The sequence below is a fragment of the Myotis myotis genome, unplaced genomic scaffold, assembly GCF_014108235.1.
Source record: "Myotis myotis isolate mMyoMyo1 unplaced genomic scaffold, mMyoMyo1.p scaffold_m19_p_11, whole genome shotgun sequence".
In the NCBI taxonomy this organism is placed as follows: domain Eukaryota; kingdom Metazoa; phylum Chordata; class Mammalia; order Chiroptera; family Vespertilionidae; genus Myotis; species Myotis myotis.
In genome coordinates this window covers 39,815,437-39,833,033 of record NW_023416315.1, presented here as the reverse complement: position 1 = coordinate 39,833,033, position 17,597 = coordinate 39,815,437, and the positions used below count along the sequence as shown (strand labels likewise).

General features: G+C 36.9%; 1 protein-coding gene across 2 annotated transcripts in view; it reads left to right on the top strand.

The window, feature by feature from the left end:
• CDK14 (cyclin dependent kinase 14) overlaps positions 1 to 17,597 on the top strand; it is a 531,041-nt gene that overhangs the window by 260,138 nt on the left and 253,306 nt on the right. For both annotated transcript variants that reach the window (XM_036328251.1, XM_036328252.1), the window contains one exon: positions 11,707 to 11,830. In XM_036328251.1, coding sequence (XP_036184144.1) covers positions 11,707 to 11,830 — 124 coding nt within the window. The remainder of the gene's footprint in view (positions 1 to 11,706; positions 11,831 to 17,597) is intronic.

The following is a 17,597-nucleotide window of genomic DNA, read 5'->3' as shown; positions in this document are numbered from 1 at the left end:
CCAGAAGTCCAATGCAGCATATCCAACATCTGAATAATTGGAGAAAATAGAGGAGACTCACTAAAGTAATAATAATTAAAATATACTTTTTCACGATGTGAATTTCAATATTAAGAGGGTTCACTAAATACACAGAACATTTAATGAAAATATTATCGGTGGGGTGCCCTCTGAATCCCCATATATTACCAGTGGAATTGGAGTTGTTGGGGTACTGCGGGAACAATAATTTCCTGAGGCCCCCGTGGGAGAATGAGGTATCATGGAAAGCTTGTTGATGATTTAGCATTAAAAGAGTTCCCTTCCAAGGTCCCATCTCCCTCTGTACCACCGTGGAAATAGTTCCATCTTGTCTTCAGCAGAGCTAGAATTAAAGCCACTGCCCAGAGTCTTAGCTCCATATTAGAGCACAGTCCAGATTAGCATCTGGCTGGCTTAGCTTGTGTTCCCAGCTGCAGTCCATTGCGTGTGGGAACCATATCGCCTAAGGTATCATGGTGGGGTAGCACACTGGCAAGTGTGGGTCATGGAGCAAGCGAGAAGCAGAAGTGCAAAAGCAAGCAAACAAGAGAGAGAGAATTCTTTGGGCATTATAACTAGGAGCTTATCCAATTAACTCGTCAGGATTTTGCACACTTGTAATGGCTCTACTCCTTTAGCCAGTTATCTTTGTTCCCAGGTTATACTGACAGACAAGCACCTTCCCAACATCACCCTGACTTCACTGTGCATGCACCCATCTTCCCCTTTATTTGGTCCCTTTCCTCTGTGATCTGCAGGGAATGGACCCGTGGTTGCCTGGGGAGTGTGAAACTACAGCTCTCTGGTGAAGCTGCCCAGATGGCCATGCTATAATGTCTGGGCTCCCCATTGCTCTCTTCCTATTATTACTATTAGTTAGCTATTTATGACATTAACAAAAGTAGACTGACAATAATGTTCATTACTGCAAAATTTCAGAACACTGGTTTCAAAGAAAAGTCCTACATGAAGAAAATAGGTTTGATACAAAGGGTCAATAATTACAGTCACAATAGACATTTTTTAAATCCTCACCTGAGGACATGCTTATTGATTGGGGGGAGGGAGGGAGGGAGGGAGGGAGAGAGAGAGAGAGAGAGAGAGAGAGAGAGAGAGAGAGAGAGAGAGAGAGAGAGAGAAAAGAGAGAGAAACAGAAACATTGATCTGAGAAACATTGATTGGTTGCCTCTAGTAGTTCGACTAGGGATTGAACCTTCAACCTAGGTATGTGCCCTGATTGGGAATCAAACCCACATCCTTTGGTTGGGATGACTCTAACCAACTGAGCCACACAGGCTAGGGCAGCAACAGGCATTTCAACAGCAACACTGGAAGGGAAATGGCAGTGTACAGTGGCTTGAAAATTCGGATATAAATTATTTTCAACCTAGTATTCTATACAAATTATCAGTGAAGAATGAGGGTAAAAAAATTATTTTCAGATGTTCAAGGAGTTGGAAAGTTTGTCTACCTTGCATTTTTTACCAGGACACTACATAACCATGTACTCCACTAACACAGCATAAGCCAAGGCAGAGAAGACAAAGAAACCAGGTCACCAGGTCACCACAGCAGACGGGTGAACGAGAGCCTCGGGACAAGGATGAGAAGAATCCCAAGATGATAGTTATGCATCAGGCTAGGAGGGAGCCTGTCAGTCCAGTTGGAGCCCTCAGAAATCTCCGGGAGAGATTTCCACGATGAAATTGTTAGATAGAATACCTGATGTGTTTAAGCAGATGTACACGAGGGGAGAAGAGTTGTTGCATTGGTGGTAACTACAAAGAAAACCAAACAAAGGAAAACAAACCCATAAACAGAAGAACTAGATCATTGCTAACACCCCGAAAATCAAATTGTTGTGCAGGGAAAAAGGAAAGTATTTATACTAAACATGCCCCAGCTGAAAACAACGTTTCCATGATCATAATAATTTAAACATTCAATGTTGATATAATTAAAAACAAAAACGTCTCTTTCAGTGATTCTGCTGCAGCCAGGCCCATTCCAGGATTAGCATCCTAGAATAATGGTCCATTTCAGCTGCCACATTTTATATAAAAAACAGATCTCTGTCCAACATTCTTTTCTCTACGTTGCATGATTAATACATTCAATTACTGTAATTAGCTTATTATTTGCGAGTTTATATGCACTCAGTCACAGAGGTTGAACATCATTTTCCTATTGAAGATGTTGCACCTTCTCTGTGGGTATGGGAAGTTAAATAATAGACAGCGGCTTGTTAATGCCTGTGTTTTGGCATCTGAAGTGCAGTGCAAGGAAGCAGACGGCCCTTATTCCATGTCTGTTTCCATGGGAGGCCACTCACGTAATTATGCACTGACTTTTCCTCACCATTTGTCCGCTTAGAGACAATACACGCCTCCAGGGTTACATTTAGGATCTGCACTGCAGGTGAAATTATTCTCAAAGAAGTCTGACTATGACATAGTGACAGGTGTCCCACTGGTATTTCTGTTTGATGTATTAGCATATTTTTGTCATGCGGTGATATTTATTGTTGCTTAAATCGATGAATGCAAAATGAAGAACATAAAGATAATATTTACTGAGTTGATAGCTGTTCATAATGGTAGGCTACATGTTAATTAAATTAAGAAAAAAAGCAGTTGAGCAAAAATCAGACCTTGTAATGGTTTTTGTAAATTTAAGGAGATGTGAAAAACAGGTGAAATAAGCTATTATCTTTAAAAGAGAATGTTCTTTTAATAACTCCAGAGCATTGTATTTAGCTAAGTTGTTCATAGATCATTACATGATTGGATTTCAATAAATACTGAATATTTATTATGGTGAACAGAAGGAAAACACAGTGAGCAAATCCATTTGCTTCTAAATTTGGCAATTTTGACTTTTAGTTCTATCACTATGCACATGGCAATGTATAGAGACATTTTAAATATTTATCTTAAATTCTAAAAATGGACATCTTTGTTTATATTCCATATATCTTTGTTCATTATAAAAATATGGGATGTCAAGCACCCAAGAATTGAGGAGATTGTTCTTTAGTGTGAATTAGGTCGAATTTCAAGCATTATCAAGGTCATGTATCATTGAAGAATGGGGAGGGGGGCGCAGGGAGAACAACCAGAACAGCATGTAATTCATAGTAAAGCATAGAATAGTCTATGGAAATTTTATACTAAGTCCCAGCAAAACACCTATAAAGTTTTATCTTTTTTAATGTGTATTTCTTGTATGCACTGGAATAAACTCATAAGAAAAATTGCCAATTAAACTACATTTCTAGAATCACTTTGCTGCTTTAATTGCCTACAAAATGTGTCTGTTCTCAATATGGCATTTTGAAATAAATATTCACTATTAACTAGTGGTTTGTTTCTTCGTATAATATCAATTTTAGACAAATGGGTAATTTTAGCAGTTAATTACTTAGAGGGCAATTCAAAACCTGAATCAAAAGCCTGAGGACATTGGCCTGGTTATAAATATTTATGACAATTAAAGATCTAGCAACCAATTGCAAGAACATGATAAATGGTATGTGATAAACTGGTTAGATTTTTTTTGTAGGATAGTTCATTTTCCCACCTCTTCACAAACATTTTACTATGAATTTTATTGGGTTTTGGCCCTTGTAGTTGAGTTGAATGCAGAACTTGTATTAGTTCTTCATTTTATAATTCTCAGATTGATCATGAGTTAAAAAATGACTGTAACATTCTAAATCGCATTCTTTATTCAGTTTTCATGTATTTTTTAAAAAAATACTTTTGTTGATTTTAGGGAAAAGAAGGGAGAGGGAGAACACGATAGAAACATCAATGATGAGAGAGAATCATTGATCAACTGCCTCCTGTATGCCCAAACCGGGAATTGAACTGTGACCTGCTGGTTCATAGGTCAGTACTCAACCACTGAGCAACACCAGCTGGGCTTCATGTATTCTTTAAAAATTGATAAGCATGAGAGACGGAAAATTAAGGTTCATTTAAAAAGATTAATTAATTAATTGTCTCCAGTTGATATCCAGAAATGTAGATGCTTGCCATTTGGCTTTGGGTCTTCCTTTGTTTTTACATAATGTATCTTCATTTCCATGTTATCTTAATAACCTTTGTAGAAGATTTCTTGTAGAAAACACATTTGCTTTTTTTTTTTTTTTAACAGAATTATTTTGGAATAATTCAAAATAAAAAAAATAATTCTGAATTCTCTGCTTTATTCTGTGACGTATCTGAAATCCTGTTGGCATAAAGCTGAGTTTTATTTTTCATTTCAATATCTATATTAATTTTAAAAGATGAGAATCATTATAGTTGAAAAATTGCTGTTTTTCTTTCATAATCCAGAGAACAAGCAGGTGTGTAACAGACAGAATAATGTTATGCCAAATTAAGATTGCTTTATACAGATGGCACTGAGAATTGATTACTAAATGAGACTTTCTAATGTTCATATTCTGAATTAGAGCTCTCATGTAGCTGGTAATGATTTCCTACTGTGCATTGCTGTGAATATTATAGAGCCTTTCCCCATTCTATATTTTGAGAAATATAATAATTTCATAATGCCATTAAAGATTGTTTTAAAAATTTGACATGGTGTCTCAACACCTGTCTAAATTTCCTTTGATCCTTTAGATCCTATTTTTAGATTAAAAAGAAATCACCCACTCGACCAGTGTGGCTCAGTGGCTGAGCTTCCACCATGAACTAGGAGGTCATGGTTTGGTTCTCGGTCAGGGCACATGCCTGGGTTGCAGGCTTGATCCCCAGTGTGGGGCGGGCAGGAGGCAGCCAGTGATTCTCTCTCATCATTGATGTTTCTATCTCTCTCAGTTGTGTAGTTCTGAACTACATTGACAAACAAAAACTTGGCAGCAGGTCTTAAGATTGTAGTAGTTGAATTCCATGAAACAACTATTTCAGTTTTTCTCTGGAAAAAATATTTTGTGTGACATCAAAACCAATATCTTAAGTTTGGTGATCTTGTCTGTATTCAGCTAGGGGATATTTCTAATACTAATTTTAGGCTGCTAATCAGCTTTATTAAAGGGAAAATTCTCATCTTCAGCTCTTCTTAATTTCTTCATCTTCCATACTAACCCCAATAACTTGGAAACCCATTTTCTATATTAAAGCTTTTTTTTTTCACGGATATTGGCAAAACAAATATTTGTCTAGCAATCCCCATTTGACTTCTTGTAAGTATCTCAGCACTGGTTCCCATGGCTTCCATCTGCCTGCTCACTGTGGGTGGCTCTGTGCCAGGAACACACCTTGCTTGATATCCACTGGAGGAGAGGGCAGACTGAGAGCCCAGCTTACCTGCACAAGGATCACAGAAATTGTGCAATATCTTCCCCCAGGAGCTTGCTTATTTTTTTCAGTTATTCCTTTCCAGAAAGTTACATATTTAGGACTAGAATGTTAATATTTAAATACATTAGAGAATGTAAATTAAATGGTTGTTGATTTAGGGATGTGTTTCAGGACCTTGAAGGAGAAAGTTGAATGGAAGAACTCAAAGAGAGCAAAAGTGGCAAGACAGACTTTCCCTGCTATTCAGAGTTTCCAAGAGTTGGATCTATCTGGAGTAGATGGCAAAAAAAGTACATACATAATTATGACCTGATGCCATTTGTGTCTTACACTATCCCAGTAGCACATTTAATATTGTCAAGTATATCCACAGTGACTCATAATTTATACCATAATGTCAAATATGTAGAGTTTTTATTTTTGTCTCTTTTATATCTTTGTATAACCTAAAAAATCAGCACATGGAATTATAATGATGCTTTGAAAAATAGATGTTTGGGCGTGAATTGTGTACATTATATTACACATTAAGATTTGATATTTGCATTAGATATTTGCAAACTAAATGGAATGAATCATGATGAATTATTCTTTGGCTTTTAAAAATTGATGAAGACCTAGTATTATGATAAAACCATTATCTGATGCATTTTATAAAATATTTCGACATTCAATAGATATTTTGGGGTCTCCAAGTTTCTAATTATTTTTCATTTCTAGGAAGTTTGATGTCTGGATAATGTAATATTTATGTAGTTTATGGGTTTTTAAACAGAACAGTGTTAAACATGGAACATATTATTTGAAGCATTTATTACCCATGGTTAATTTTGCTTTATTTGCCAGTGTCACATTTTAGGCTGGGTTCACACAATCTGAGCTACTTTAATTACACATACTTTTTAAAAAAATCAAAGAGTATAGAAGTCATACTCTTAATTGTGGGTGTCAGAACCAGACAAAAATTGGTTCAAATTACCAGTACTACCTCTTACTTGCGATGTGTCCCTTTGGCCAATTCATCTAATTTCTTTGAATTTTTATTTCTTTATGTATGAACTAGGAATACTAATATCTGTCTAGCAGAGGTCTTGAGAGAATTAAATTATCTAAATGAATATAAAACAGCACAATGTCTGTCATAGTAAGCACTTAACAAAAGGCAGGTATTACAGTTGTTGATTTGTAGAGTGCCCTTCATTTCTGTTATTCATAAAATAATGGAATGATACAATATTGTGGCATAACTGACTATTCAAAGTATCTAAGACTCAATCAGTCATTTGCAAGATGAGAAACCTAAATTACAGAGGTGTTAATAAACTTGGTCCCCAGGAGGCAGAAGAGCAGCTTAACTGTTTTGTAAGAATTGGCATGTGCCATAAGCCATGGAGTTCATTGTTGATGGCTCTTATAAGCCTCCTATAAGTCCTAAGAGAACCTGGGTATTTCTTAAAGGAAGTTGACTCATGCTTAGTCTCATAGTAAGTGGAACCACATATATTAAATAACATGTATTTCAGACCATTCCTGGAACTCGGCGACTCTAAACAGTGAGACAAAGAACATCTGACCACTCACCCTGAGCCTTTGAAGGAGAGGAAAATATAAAACGTGTTGCTTACTGCAAGTGCCAGTAAATATCAGTAATAAATGCAACATATTGAGTCCAATAATGTGTGCTTATTACCAACTTATTCTAAAAGTTTTGATCAAAAAAGTTATCTTGATATGTTTTATCTACTTAAAGTCTAAAGAGTTTCAGAAGGGAATAGACAAAGTATTAAAAGCTGTTCCCAAGAAGCCTACGTCATGGCACTGAGAATATGAGCTGCTTCCTGCTGGGGATGGCACGACAACTGGGCTACAGATAGACATGTTGGTGGCAGGTGTTCACCATATCATTGCCATTTAGGGCATTTTCCCATTGGGGTTTTTATTGCAGACAGTGAACATATTCAAACTAGAATATAAGTCTTTAGTGATCATACCAAAGAATTTGGAGGAATACTCTTTTATAAAGTTGAGTAGACTATTCTAAGGTGATAAGGCATTCTTAGGAAGACCTATGGCTACTATAGTAAAATGACAGGAGGAGTGTTTCAAATATGTTAATTATCAACTTCAGTACAATAGCTGTCTTCTGCCATGTTATTTATTTCTAAGAGGTTTTGAAATAGCAAAAACAAATTCAGGAATCACATGTTCATTACATAACTTGCTAATCAAGACTTAGCAACTTGGGTTCGCTTAATAAAAGTACTTTGCTTATATTGGGTGTATAACTATTCATCCGTGCATTTATTAATCATCAACCTCATTTAAGGTAATGAGGGATAGTGGAAAATTCATAAGCACTGTGTGATGGCTGGATGAATTTGAGCATTTAGAGCTTTGGTTTTCTCATTTGTTTCAAAGAAATGGAAAACTACAGGGTTGTAGATGGACAGGATTAGATGATATATGTAAAAGTGCTCGGACCAGCATTGAAACTAGAGTAAGCCTTCAGTTAGTATAAGTCCCTCTTCTTTTCTTTTTGGGAATTGAGATTCCACTCATGGTCACTAAGTTTTATTAGCAAATACCAGGGGTGAATGTTTATCCTTCCTCTGCATGGGACCCCTCTTTGGTGGTCCCTCCTGTTCTCATGCTGTCCTCTGATTTTCACCAAGATCGAGTGTATCTTGTGTGGTAATTTATACAATGAGCAAGTGAACTAGCTTTCTCAAAAATGTACACGGGAAACTTAGGTACTTGCCTGCTTGTCTAAAGGAAGAAATCCCCAAGACTTGAGTTCTCAGGACATTTCCAAAGAACATTCCCTAGGACATTCTGTTTAAGTCAGCCTCTGCTTCTTTGCAGCCTTCCCACCCTTAGCCAGCAGCACGTACCCTGTTGAGTGCAGTCGAATGTTATTTCTAATGTTTTCAATAAGTCTACTGTTGTCTTCTTGTCACCATTACTTTTATGATGGTGAACTGGTAGATTTACAATTTCATATATTATCTTTTCATTTATCTAAGTTTTTTTTTTTTCTTAATTTGTCTGATGATCTGCTTGCTTAGTTTCCTCAATATTTTCTCACAAAAAGGAAGGGGTTTGTCATATAAGACATCATTTCAACTTGTGCATCTAGTGAATGATATCTTTGATTTTCTATTAAAATTTTATGTGTAATGAATTCTGCTTTTAGAGTGACAAGTTTCCTATTACTCATCCCTTCCATAGGGATACTCTTCATATTATGGCAGGATCAGTTCTACATTTTTGTTGCTGTTGTTGCTAGATCCCTTTTCCTCTGTGTCCTCAGTACACTCAGTCTGTGTAGCTGTTACAGTGCATATCTCCTTAAGTGGTGATTATCTGTTTATCTGCCCCCTTACACCCCAGGGGCTGTGAGTTCCTGAGTGCAGGCACTACATCTTATATTCTGTTCATTTTTGCATACCTCTTGCATAACAGCACCTGCCCCATGGCACTTCGTAAATCCTGAGTGAATCTATCCTATGGGGATTTGTTCTTGTTTTGTCTGTGGCTATGACTTAATGTTTGGGCTCTATTTGTCATGTTTGGAGTTTACTCTGTCCAGTTGTCATTGGAGTGCGTAGTCGCATCCTTTCCCAACACTGATTTTGGTAATCTCCTTTTATATGATATCTTATTTGGATAGCTTCTGTATTCGCATGTGGATTATATGTTTTCACTAATTAGTAAAGATATTAAAAGAAGAGCCTCTTGGGACTGTTTGATGTACCCACTTCTGCACTTAGCTTCTAGAGAATTCTATTCCATCATTTCCTCCCTGCCATTTTTGTATCAGCTTCATCTGGAAGTCTCTAAGTTCAGTTCATTACTGGCATAGGAGTGCCAGCTGTGTACCAGATTAGGAAGATGGTTAAGGCACATGTCTGTGGCAGGTAGGATAATGCTGCACTGCCGTAGACATGTGCAGAGGCTGCCATAGGAGCCCAGAGCAGGAGCACGTCATGGAGATCTGTAGGGGAGTGAAGGCCTGGGAGATGGTCAGGGAGGAGTCATTCTAGAGGAGAGATCTAAGATATACATAGAGATTATCAGGCCAAGAGGAGGGAGGGCTTTTTGTCAGAGATCAGTTAAGAATAAAAATAAGGGTTGAAAGATAGGATGCTCTGAGTGTGGGGGTGAACAAGATTGCTTGGAGTCAGCGAATGTAGAGTGATGATGCCTGAGCACTCAGATGGATGAAGGCTCAGCTCAGTGGCCTTGAAGGCCATGGTTTTAAATGTCCAGACTTTATCCTGCAAAGCAGTGTCTATAGCAACACTTTGCCTTCTTGTTTTGATTTCTGGCCAAGATTCCTATAGTGTAGTGGTTAAGGGCCTGGCCTTTGGAGCCAGACTGCCTGGTTTGGGTCCTGGCTCTGCCAGTTAATTGCTTTGTGACTCCGAGAAACTGCTCTGTTTCCTCTTCATTAATGCAGACATGATAGAAGTTCCTTCCTCATTAAAATTCTTACAGAGATGAAATGACCTCCTATTTTGTGATGCATAGAATGGCAGCTGGCACTTGGCATGTGTTTGTTAAACTAAAATGCATGGCCACGGCTGGATAGACAATCACATTCTGAGAAGTCTCCGTTACGCCCCTCAAATTAGTTAGCACCTTGCCAAATGCCCAACTTTCTCTTCAAAATCAGGTTATTATTTTTAAAGTCTTCAAGATGCAATTAAATTTATTAAGGTGGCATCGGTGCATAACGTTATATAAGCTTCAGGTGTACAATTCTATAATACGTCATCTGTATACTGTTACATTGTGTGCTCACAAGTTAAATTTATTGGTTATGTGGTCCGTCTTTTTTTAAAAGCTTTTGAAGAAGCAAAGTGGCTTCACTTGCTCACTCTTCTAACTTTCTGAACTGAAGGAATATGGATTTTCTTAGAAACTGTAAGCATTAGGCTTCAGGATGCAGGGCCTATTAGAAGTGAAGAAGGAGGCTGGAAGCTGCCGGTGGAGGTGTTAAGTCTTTTCATCTGCGACAGGGGGAGGATGGAGAGGAGGCGGCTTAGAAATGTTTGCTTCCTGAGGTTCCTGAGCCAATCATTTAATGTAGTCCAACACAGAAGAGACTTTTACTTGGGGATGCTTAGATTCTGGAAATAATGATCCTAGGTCTCGTCTGTTCCACAGCATCTTTCATATCCAGGGATTTTAAAATGACTTCCTCATCCTGTTAATCTCAAGTCCCTGTAAACAATGGACTCAGCTTTTATGGCCCCTGGTTAGATGGAAAATATTCCACAAATGCTCACTTGCAGGGCCCTCAAGGAGTTGCCTTTTTTTTTTTTTTTCCATTTGAATGTTAGGGAGTCCCGATACCATCAATCTTTCACAACTTAAATGTTTAACATTTTCCTGATCCTGCCTTTTGTTACTAAGCTGACTGTATAGACTAGAACACTAATGGCACTTAAAACATTTGTTTTTATTTTTGTTTTAGGAGATTGGTTTTTAAAAACTCTGCCAATTAGGAATATTTTGGCAAATAGATTGTTTAAAAATATTCCTTTCTTTATAAACAGAATATTGGAAAGCCTAGCGAATCACATGTGTTTTGTTACCAAAATAGACACATTTGATATGATCTAATATGAAACTAAACAGAGAAGGCCATCAGTGGCTTCTTAAAATGATTTCTTAAAAAAGTATTACTCTTGAATTCTTGATTTCTCTGTTATCTGAGTTTCCTTTCCCTTTGGGTGGGTCTGCTCTGTAATTAGTGAAGGTGCATGTCTGTCTTTAGGCAATGGCCTAATCTCTGTGGCCATATGTGCAAAAACAGTGTAATTACAATGTAGTATTAATTGGACCATGTGACTGTTTTTGTTTTAATTATTTGAAATCATCTATCTTTTCATTCCTTAAGGCATGTTAATGGGAGAATCCTTGGGTATCCTGTTTATGGAGTTAAATATGTGCACATTTACATAAACTTGGTAAAATATTTTGCTTCTCTTAATAACGATATGGATAGATTTTTATTCTATCTCAAACATTAATTTAAGGCCTAAGGAAATCAGATATTATAAAGATACATTCTTTACATCTTGCTTAATTTATAGAACACAGATTAGGTTGTAGATCTCTTTGGTTGAGGAGGTATCACTGGGTTGACATGATGGGTTGTTAGAAATTTTCAGATTCAGTTTTTAATAAATGAGGGACTTCCATACCTCCATGCACATTCTGTTTAAATAATTTGGTAGACAATTTAATGATGGGGTTGGGGGGGACGTACCCATTTTTACTAAATACAAGTACTTGGCAGACTGTATGTAGAAACGAGCATTTATGTGTGTTCAGATTTTAACTTTTATCTCCCTATTTTTTCAGTTGTTTTTATTTCAGTTGCTGCGAGGGCTGTCTTACATCCACCAGCGTTATATTTTGCACAGAGACCTGAAACCACAGAACCTTCTGATCAGTGACACGGGGGAGTTAAAGCTGGCAGATTTCGGTAGGAAAGCAGTTAATTACTAGTCTATTTTGTCACACTGTGCGAATGCCAGGCAGATGGTGGCACTGCGTTTGTTTAGGTGCACTTCTTCTAGCATGATAGATCACAGTAAAATTTATTCAGGAATGAACAATTTTTTTTTTTTATGATCAGCATCAATCTTGGTGGAGTTTTAAAAATTTCAGACCACTTGCTCAAGTCTTAAGTAATCATAAGCATAAATCACATCTTATATATTTCCTAAGGAAAAGTTAGTAAGATTTTGAACATAAAATATATTGAAAGAAATCTAATTTTTTGCACTTTTTATTATGAAAATTTTAAACATTTAAAAGTAGAAAGTTAGTATAATGAACACCCACTACTCATCTAGCTGCAACAATGATCAATATACTGTCACACTTGAGGAAACCTGAATGTAAGCCTCTGGACTTTTTCAGGGCATCACAAAATATATGCAATAGTATACGGTGCCTAAGGTTTTAATAATTTAAAAATCCAGGGGTGGTATTAACCTTTTTGGAAGTGACTATTATTTTAGAAATTCTCAATAATTTTGTAAAAGTTGACACTGATTCTGATTGGAAAGTTGAGGTCCTGTCTGGACCCATTTGAAGTCATCTCTTACTTAAACAATTGAAGGTTGTCAACTTCCAGCACAGAAGCTTTCTTCCAAACACCTTCTTGAGCACCCAAGAGAGGCAAAGTGGTTGCATTGTCCTTGCTCGCTCCCCTCCCTTCACCAAGTCTGACATTTCTGCATTGCCTGGCTCTCTGTCACACCAAAGAGCCTGCTGAGTTGATTCCTAACACCAGGGAATGCTGATGGCAGCATGATGTGTTGTCATTGCATTGCCTCAATTATTTTTGAATACATATTCTGATTAGAAATTTGTTCCATTAAGAGTGGAATGGAAATATTACCCTTGGGATATAAAGATGCCTGAGGTTGAGATATGGGCTTTTGCTGAAATATGATTATATTTTCTCACTCTGCCCCCACCCCTCCTGAAAAATAAAAGAAAGCAGGCAATGTTTATTTCTTATTTCAAGGTTAGTAGACTATTTAATAACTTTGGAATGAACCTACTCTGTTGGGTGTTGTGTATTCTTTTCTTCTAAATTTGCAATACAACAAAAGTTAGCATTTGTATTTTACAAAAGTTTGTTATCTGTCCTCATGTGGTTTGATAAAAATGATGACGTCTGTGTGTGTGTGTGTGTGTGTGTTGTTTATTGCAGATTTTAGCATCAGAACAATACTGGGTCTTTCTATGACAGGGTAGAAAATAATGGGAAAATAGGTAGGAGGAAAGAAGATTTGCAGTTCCTCACATTCAAGGTTATTGAATATGCTGTGAACATATTTGTAGTTTGTCAGTAAGTTAATAAGGATTTATAGTGATTTTCTTTGGTGTGTTAATATACTATAAGGTATATGTTAGAACAAATTATTGTATTAAACATTCAATTTTATTAAACATGGTTTTCTTAATATTTTAAAAATATATTTTTACAAAGTTGGTTTTGTCTGTATAACTAAGAGTGTAATAGAATTGTATGTAGATGTTTACTGGGGATTATTTTTAAATTTTACGATGATATTTTTACTGTAACAGTTACATTTATTTTAAAAGATTCTTATGGATCTTTAAAACAGACTTTATAATATCAGACTCAGAAATAAATTGAAATGTAATTTTAGAGAAAATTTAGAAAATATAAACAACTCAGAGATAACAAATATTAACACTTTGTGTCTTTTCCAAGTGCCTTTCTCCTTCTCTCTTTTCTTGCTTCTTCCACCTATTATAAATCCTCAAAAACCAAACTTACCACCTTGGCCAATGTGGCTTAGTTGGTAGGGCCTTGTTCCATGCACGGAAGGGTTGCAGGCTCGATTCCTGTTCAGGGCACTTGACCTGGTTGCAGGCCCAATCTCTGGTCAGAGGTGTGCAAGAAGCAGCCAATTCGTGTTTCTCTCTCATATTCTCTCCCTTCCTCTCTCTCTAAAAATCAATAAAAATATACATTTTTAAAGTATTATTAAATAATCAGAGTTTAAAAAACATACATCCCAAACCTATTGTTTTGTAAATCATTTTCACATAAGGATATGTTATGAACACTTTCTCAATTTGTCAAATATGATAAATTCATATCTAAGGATTTTCTCTTACTGGCCAAAGCTGTCTCTTTATTTCATCTATATCAGCTAAAATTCTAGTTCTTTCTAATTATTCACTATGGTACACAGTCCTGTATGGGCCACCCTTGCAGAGAAAGCTGTGTGTGCTGCCCTTGTGATGTTGAGTGTTTTAGAGCATGTAATTTCTCAGACCAGATTGCACTACAGAGAGGCTGTGCCATGCCCCTCCCCTCACTGTCAGAGACTGAACTTTCTTGCTGGGAACACACACTTGGTGTGCATCCTGTGCATGAAGTATAATGAGCGAGATGCATTCACCAACTGACAATTTCCCCCCAATTAATTGTGCATTATTTTGTCTTTTAATTTAAGACATGCAATTAACTGTGATTTACTGCACTTGGGCACGTGTTTGTGTCTGAGATGAAGGACGCACAGTGGAAACTGCAGAGAAACTAGACAATCAAAATGGGATGATGCCAGGCAGTGGAACAGTTAGAAAACTAGGTCTTAATTCAGAGTTTGATGTATGAAGAGCTTTAGAAACAGTTTCTTTGTCCTACCTCCTTTTTGTATGTGAAAAATACCATAAAATTTTCATTAAAACGGACGAATGAAATCTGTGTGATAATTGTTCCCATATTGTAAATGCTACTACCTTTATTAGGAAAATACATTAGGGAAATGAGAGAAACATGCTGAATTTTATTGAGTTTATTCTATATGCCAGACACTTAGATATTTTTGTTTCATTGTCTCGTCAACTTAGTAAGGTGTCGTAACCTATATTTTTGAGAGAGGCATGAGATTCAGACAGGGTTAGGATGTTGCCAGGCTTGAGCACACAGGTTCGGTGTTGCAAAGCTGGAATTTAGGTACTTGGTCCATATCCTCCAACCTTAGGTGGCCCAGGGTCTTTGTATTTATATGCATAGTCATGTTACCTATGAGCTGCCTAATTCCTAATAAATTATTGATCATTGCACATATATATGTGCAATTTTCTACATACGACACGCAGGCTATGTAAATAACTTGCACTAATACCAGAAAAAAAATAGCATCACTTATTTGAAAGAATTTTTATCATTTGACTAATTCAATAGTAATGAGTAAATTTAACCTTAGTACGTCTAGATTTTACCTGCTGGCCAAGGTCAACCACATGATAATGTATCTGTGACCCACCCAGGTTTAAACAAAGGGCATGTCTGAATCCCAGGTGGTCAAAATGCTGTAACTATTTTTTTTTTCTTGTGAGCAAAGTCACATTTAAGCACCTACCTGGGGCGCATTTTCTATACTCAATTTGTAAAAGTAAGTTACACATGACTTAGAGTCACTATGGCTTCCCTAATGCAGAGGTCAGTCATGCCTGTGTATAGTGAAATAATAAATCAGGCAGAGGCATTTAGACTCATTTCTAAAGAGGGGTTTGTCTTTCCATTATCTTTGAGAAAAGAACAGTTCAAGTCTCTTACCCAGTGGGTGTCTTTACCACCCTGCTCCTCCTTACCTACTGTCGTGCAGTAACCCCGGACTTGTTCCCATACCAGAGCCTCTTCCTTAGCCTTCCCCTTTGCCTGGAGTACTCTTCTTTCCGCTCCTCACTGTGGCTGTCCCTTTCTCATCAGACAGATCATAGCTCAGATGTCACCTGTTCAAAGAGGCCACCTGTCCAAAAATCAATCCTTTTTCATGACTATCATCCAGTTTAACTTCTTCATTAGCACTTACAGTCCATTTGTTTATCGTTTATTTTTTGATTCTGCTGCTTGTCGGTTTCTTGAGGACAGGTCCTTGGCCTTTCTTGCTCACTCTTGTCTGGCCATGTCTAGAGCCATGCTTAGCACATAGGTGCTTAGCAAATACTGTTTGAATGGACCAAAAAATATGCATGGCTACAATGAGTATTCGTGTAAAGACCAAGACTCATCTGAATTTACTAGTTTCTACTTGATTTATTTGGGCAAACCATTAGTTTACAAATAAATTTTCTCTTTATCAGTGCCCTGCTGGCTAAATGAAATTTGATGACTTTGGTAGTGTCGCAGCCTCAGGGTTGCCTTGCGGCTCTTCCACATAGGTTCTACATGCCTGTTTGGTATTTACTGTGTTTGTAACCACAGGCTGCAGAAATAAATGTCACTGAGTGAATGTGAGCATGCACAGAAGATGTATAAGATCTGAATCTCCTGCTCTGCCGACCTTTAATGATTGTCTAATTGCACTGTTGTTGAGAACAGAGTGTGTTAAGCATTGAATTAGGAGACCTGGCTCTGTCTGAAATTAGCTCCTGACGTTCAAGAAGTCATTTATCCCCTCTAAGCCTTAGGCTCCCCAACTGAAGAATAAGAGCATTGAACCGACACATTCTAAGGCCCTTTTCAGTGCTGGTTTTTTATGTTGTATATTTCTGAAATTATTAACTTATTTTCTAATAACCAGATATTCACTGGTGGATAAAAATCAATCCATTGAATCTGGAATCAGTGCTATACCATCTCTCCCTAGAATCTAATTTTTTATTCTAGCTTCTGGAAATTCAAATAGATGAGAGCCACGTTTTTGTGATATGCGTTGTCATCACATTAAAAGAAAATTATCGAGGTATGACAAATAAATGCATAAATAAATTCACTGAGACATTGATGTTCATTTGCAGTATGGTAGTATGAAAACTTAAGATATTTTTTCATGTAGATGAGATTAAAACAAAATAGATGTGTCCATAGGGTTACAGCTTCCTGCAATTCTTGCAAGATGATGATGGTATCATCCACATTGCCCAGCCATCTCTCTGCTATTTTTTTTCTCTGTGGAAAGACAGCTGGATTAAATTTGCCCCTGTAAAAAGGAGACAGTGACAACTATGTAATATAAGCATTTAAGGTCTTGGCTTATTTCACTGACTTTCCTAATGTGGGAATAAAGTTAAATAGTTCAGTGGTTTTAATCAAGTACAATTACACTGGCCTCTTTCCCACCAGAAGTCTAAAATATTACTGTCTTAATGTTGGTACTTTCCTCCTTCAGGCTGTTCCTGGTCTTAATTTGAGAAAGGAAATTGTCGTGAATCACATTTTAGATTAATTTGAAGAACACATCAGAGATGTAATTTTGCAGAGGCCATGGGGAGTGCAGGGTTTGTTTGTAATGTACCTCTCAGAATTCACGTAGAAAAAAAGAAAATCAGGTGCCTCAGATGCAGAGAAGAGTCTGTCAGCTTGACAAATCTAAAGTCTCTGAATCAAAGCCAGTTAGTCCCCACAGTATAGACCTTTATAACTATTTTTTTTTATCATTAGCATATAGAACTCACCATTGAAGCCCTAGTTATAAATTCAAGGTTAGCTATAACAGTCCATTCGTTATGGCCTGTAAGAGTCAATGTTCCTTTCTTTGTTTGAAAGTATTGTTTCTATTAGTAAAAATACCTTTATTATCTAATGAGGCATCACTCTACTTTTTAAAAGACCCTTTGAACAATTTAATGCAAAGTCCAGGAAGATGCTTTTATACAAATCTGAAAACGGAAGAATATTTTTAGAATAATTGACACTACAGTATGAACCAAAGAAAGCGATTTCCCCCCTAATTTTTCAAGACTTCATTAAA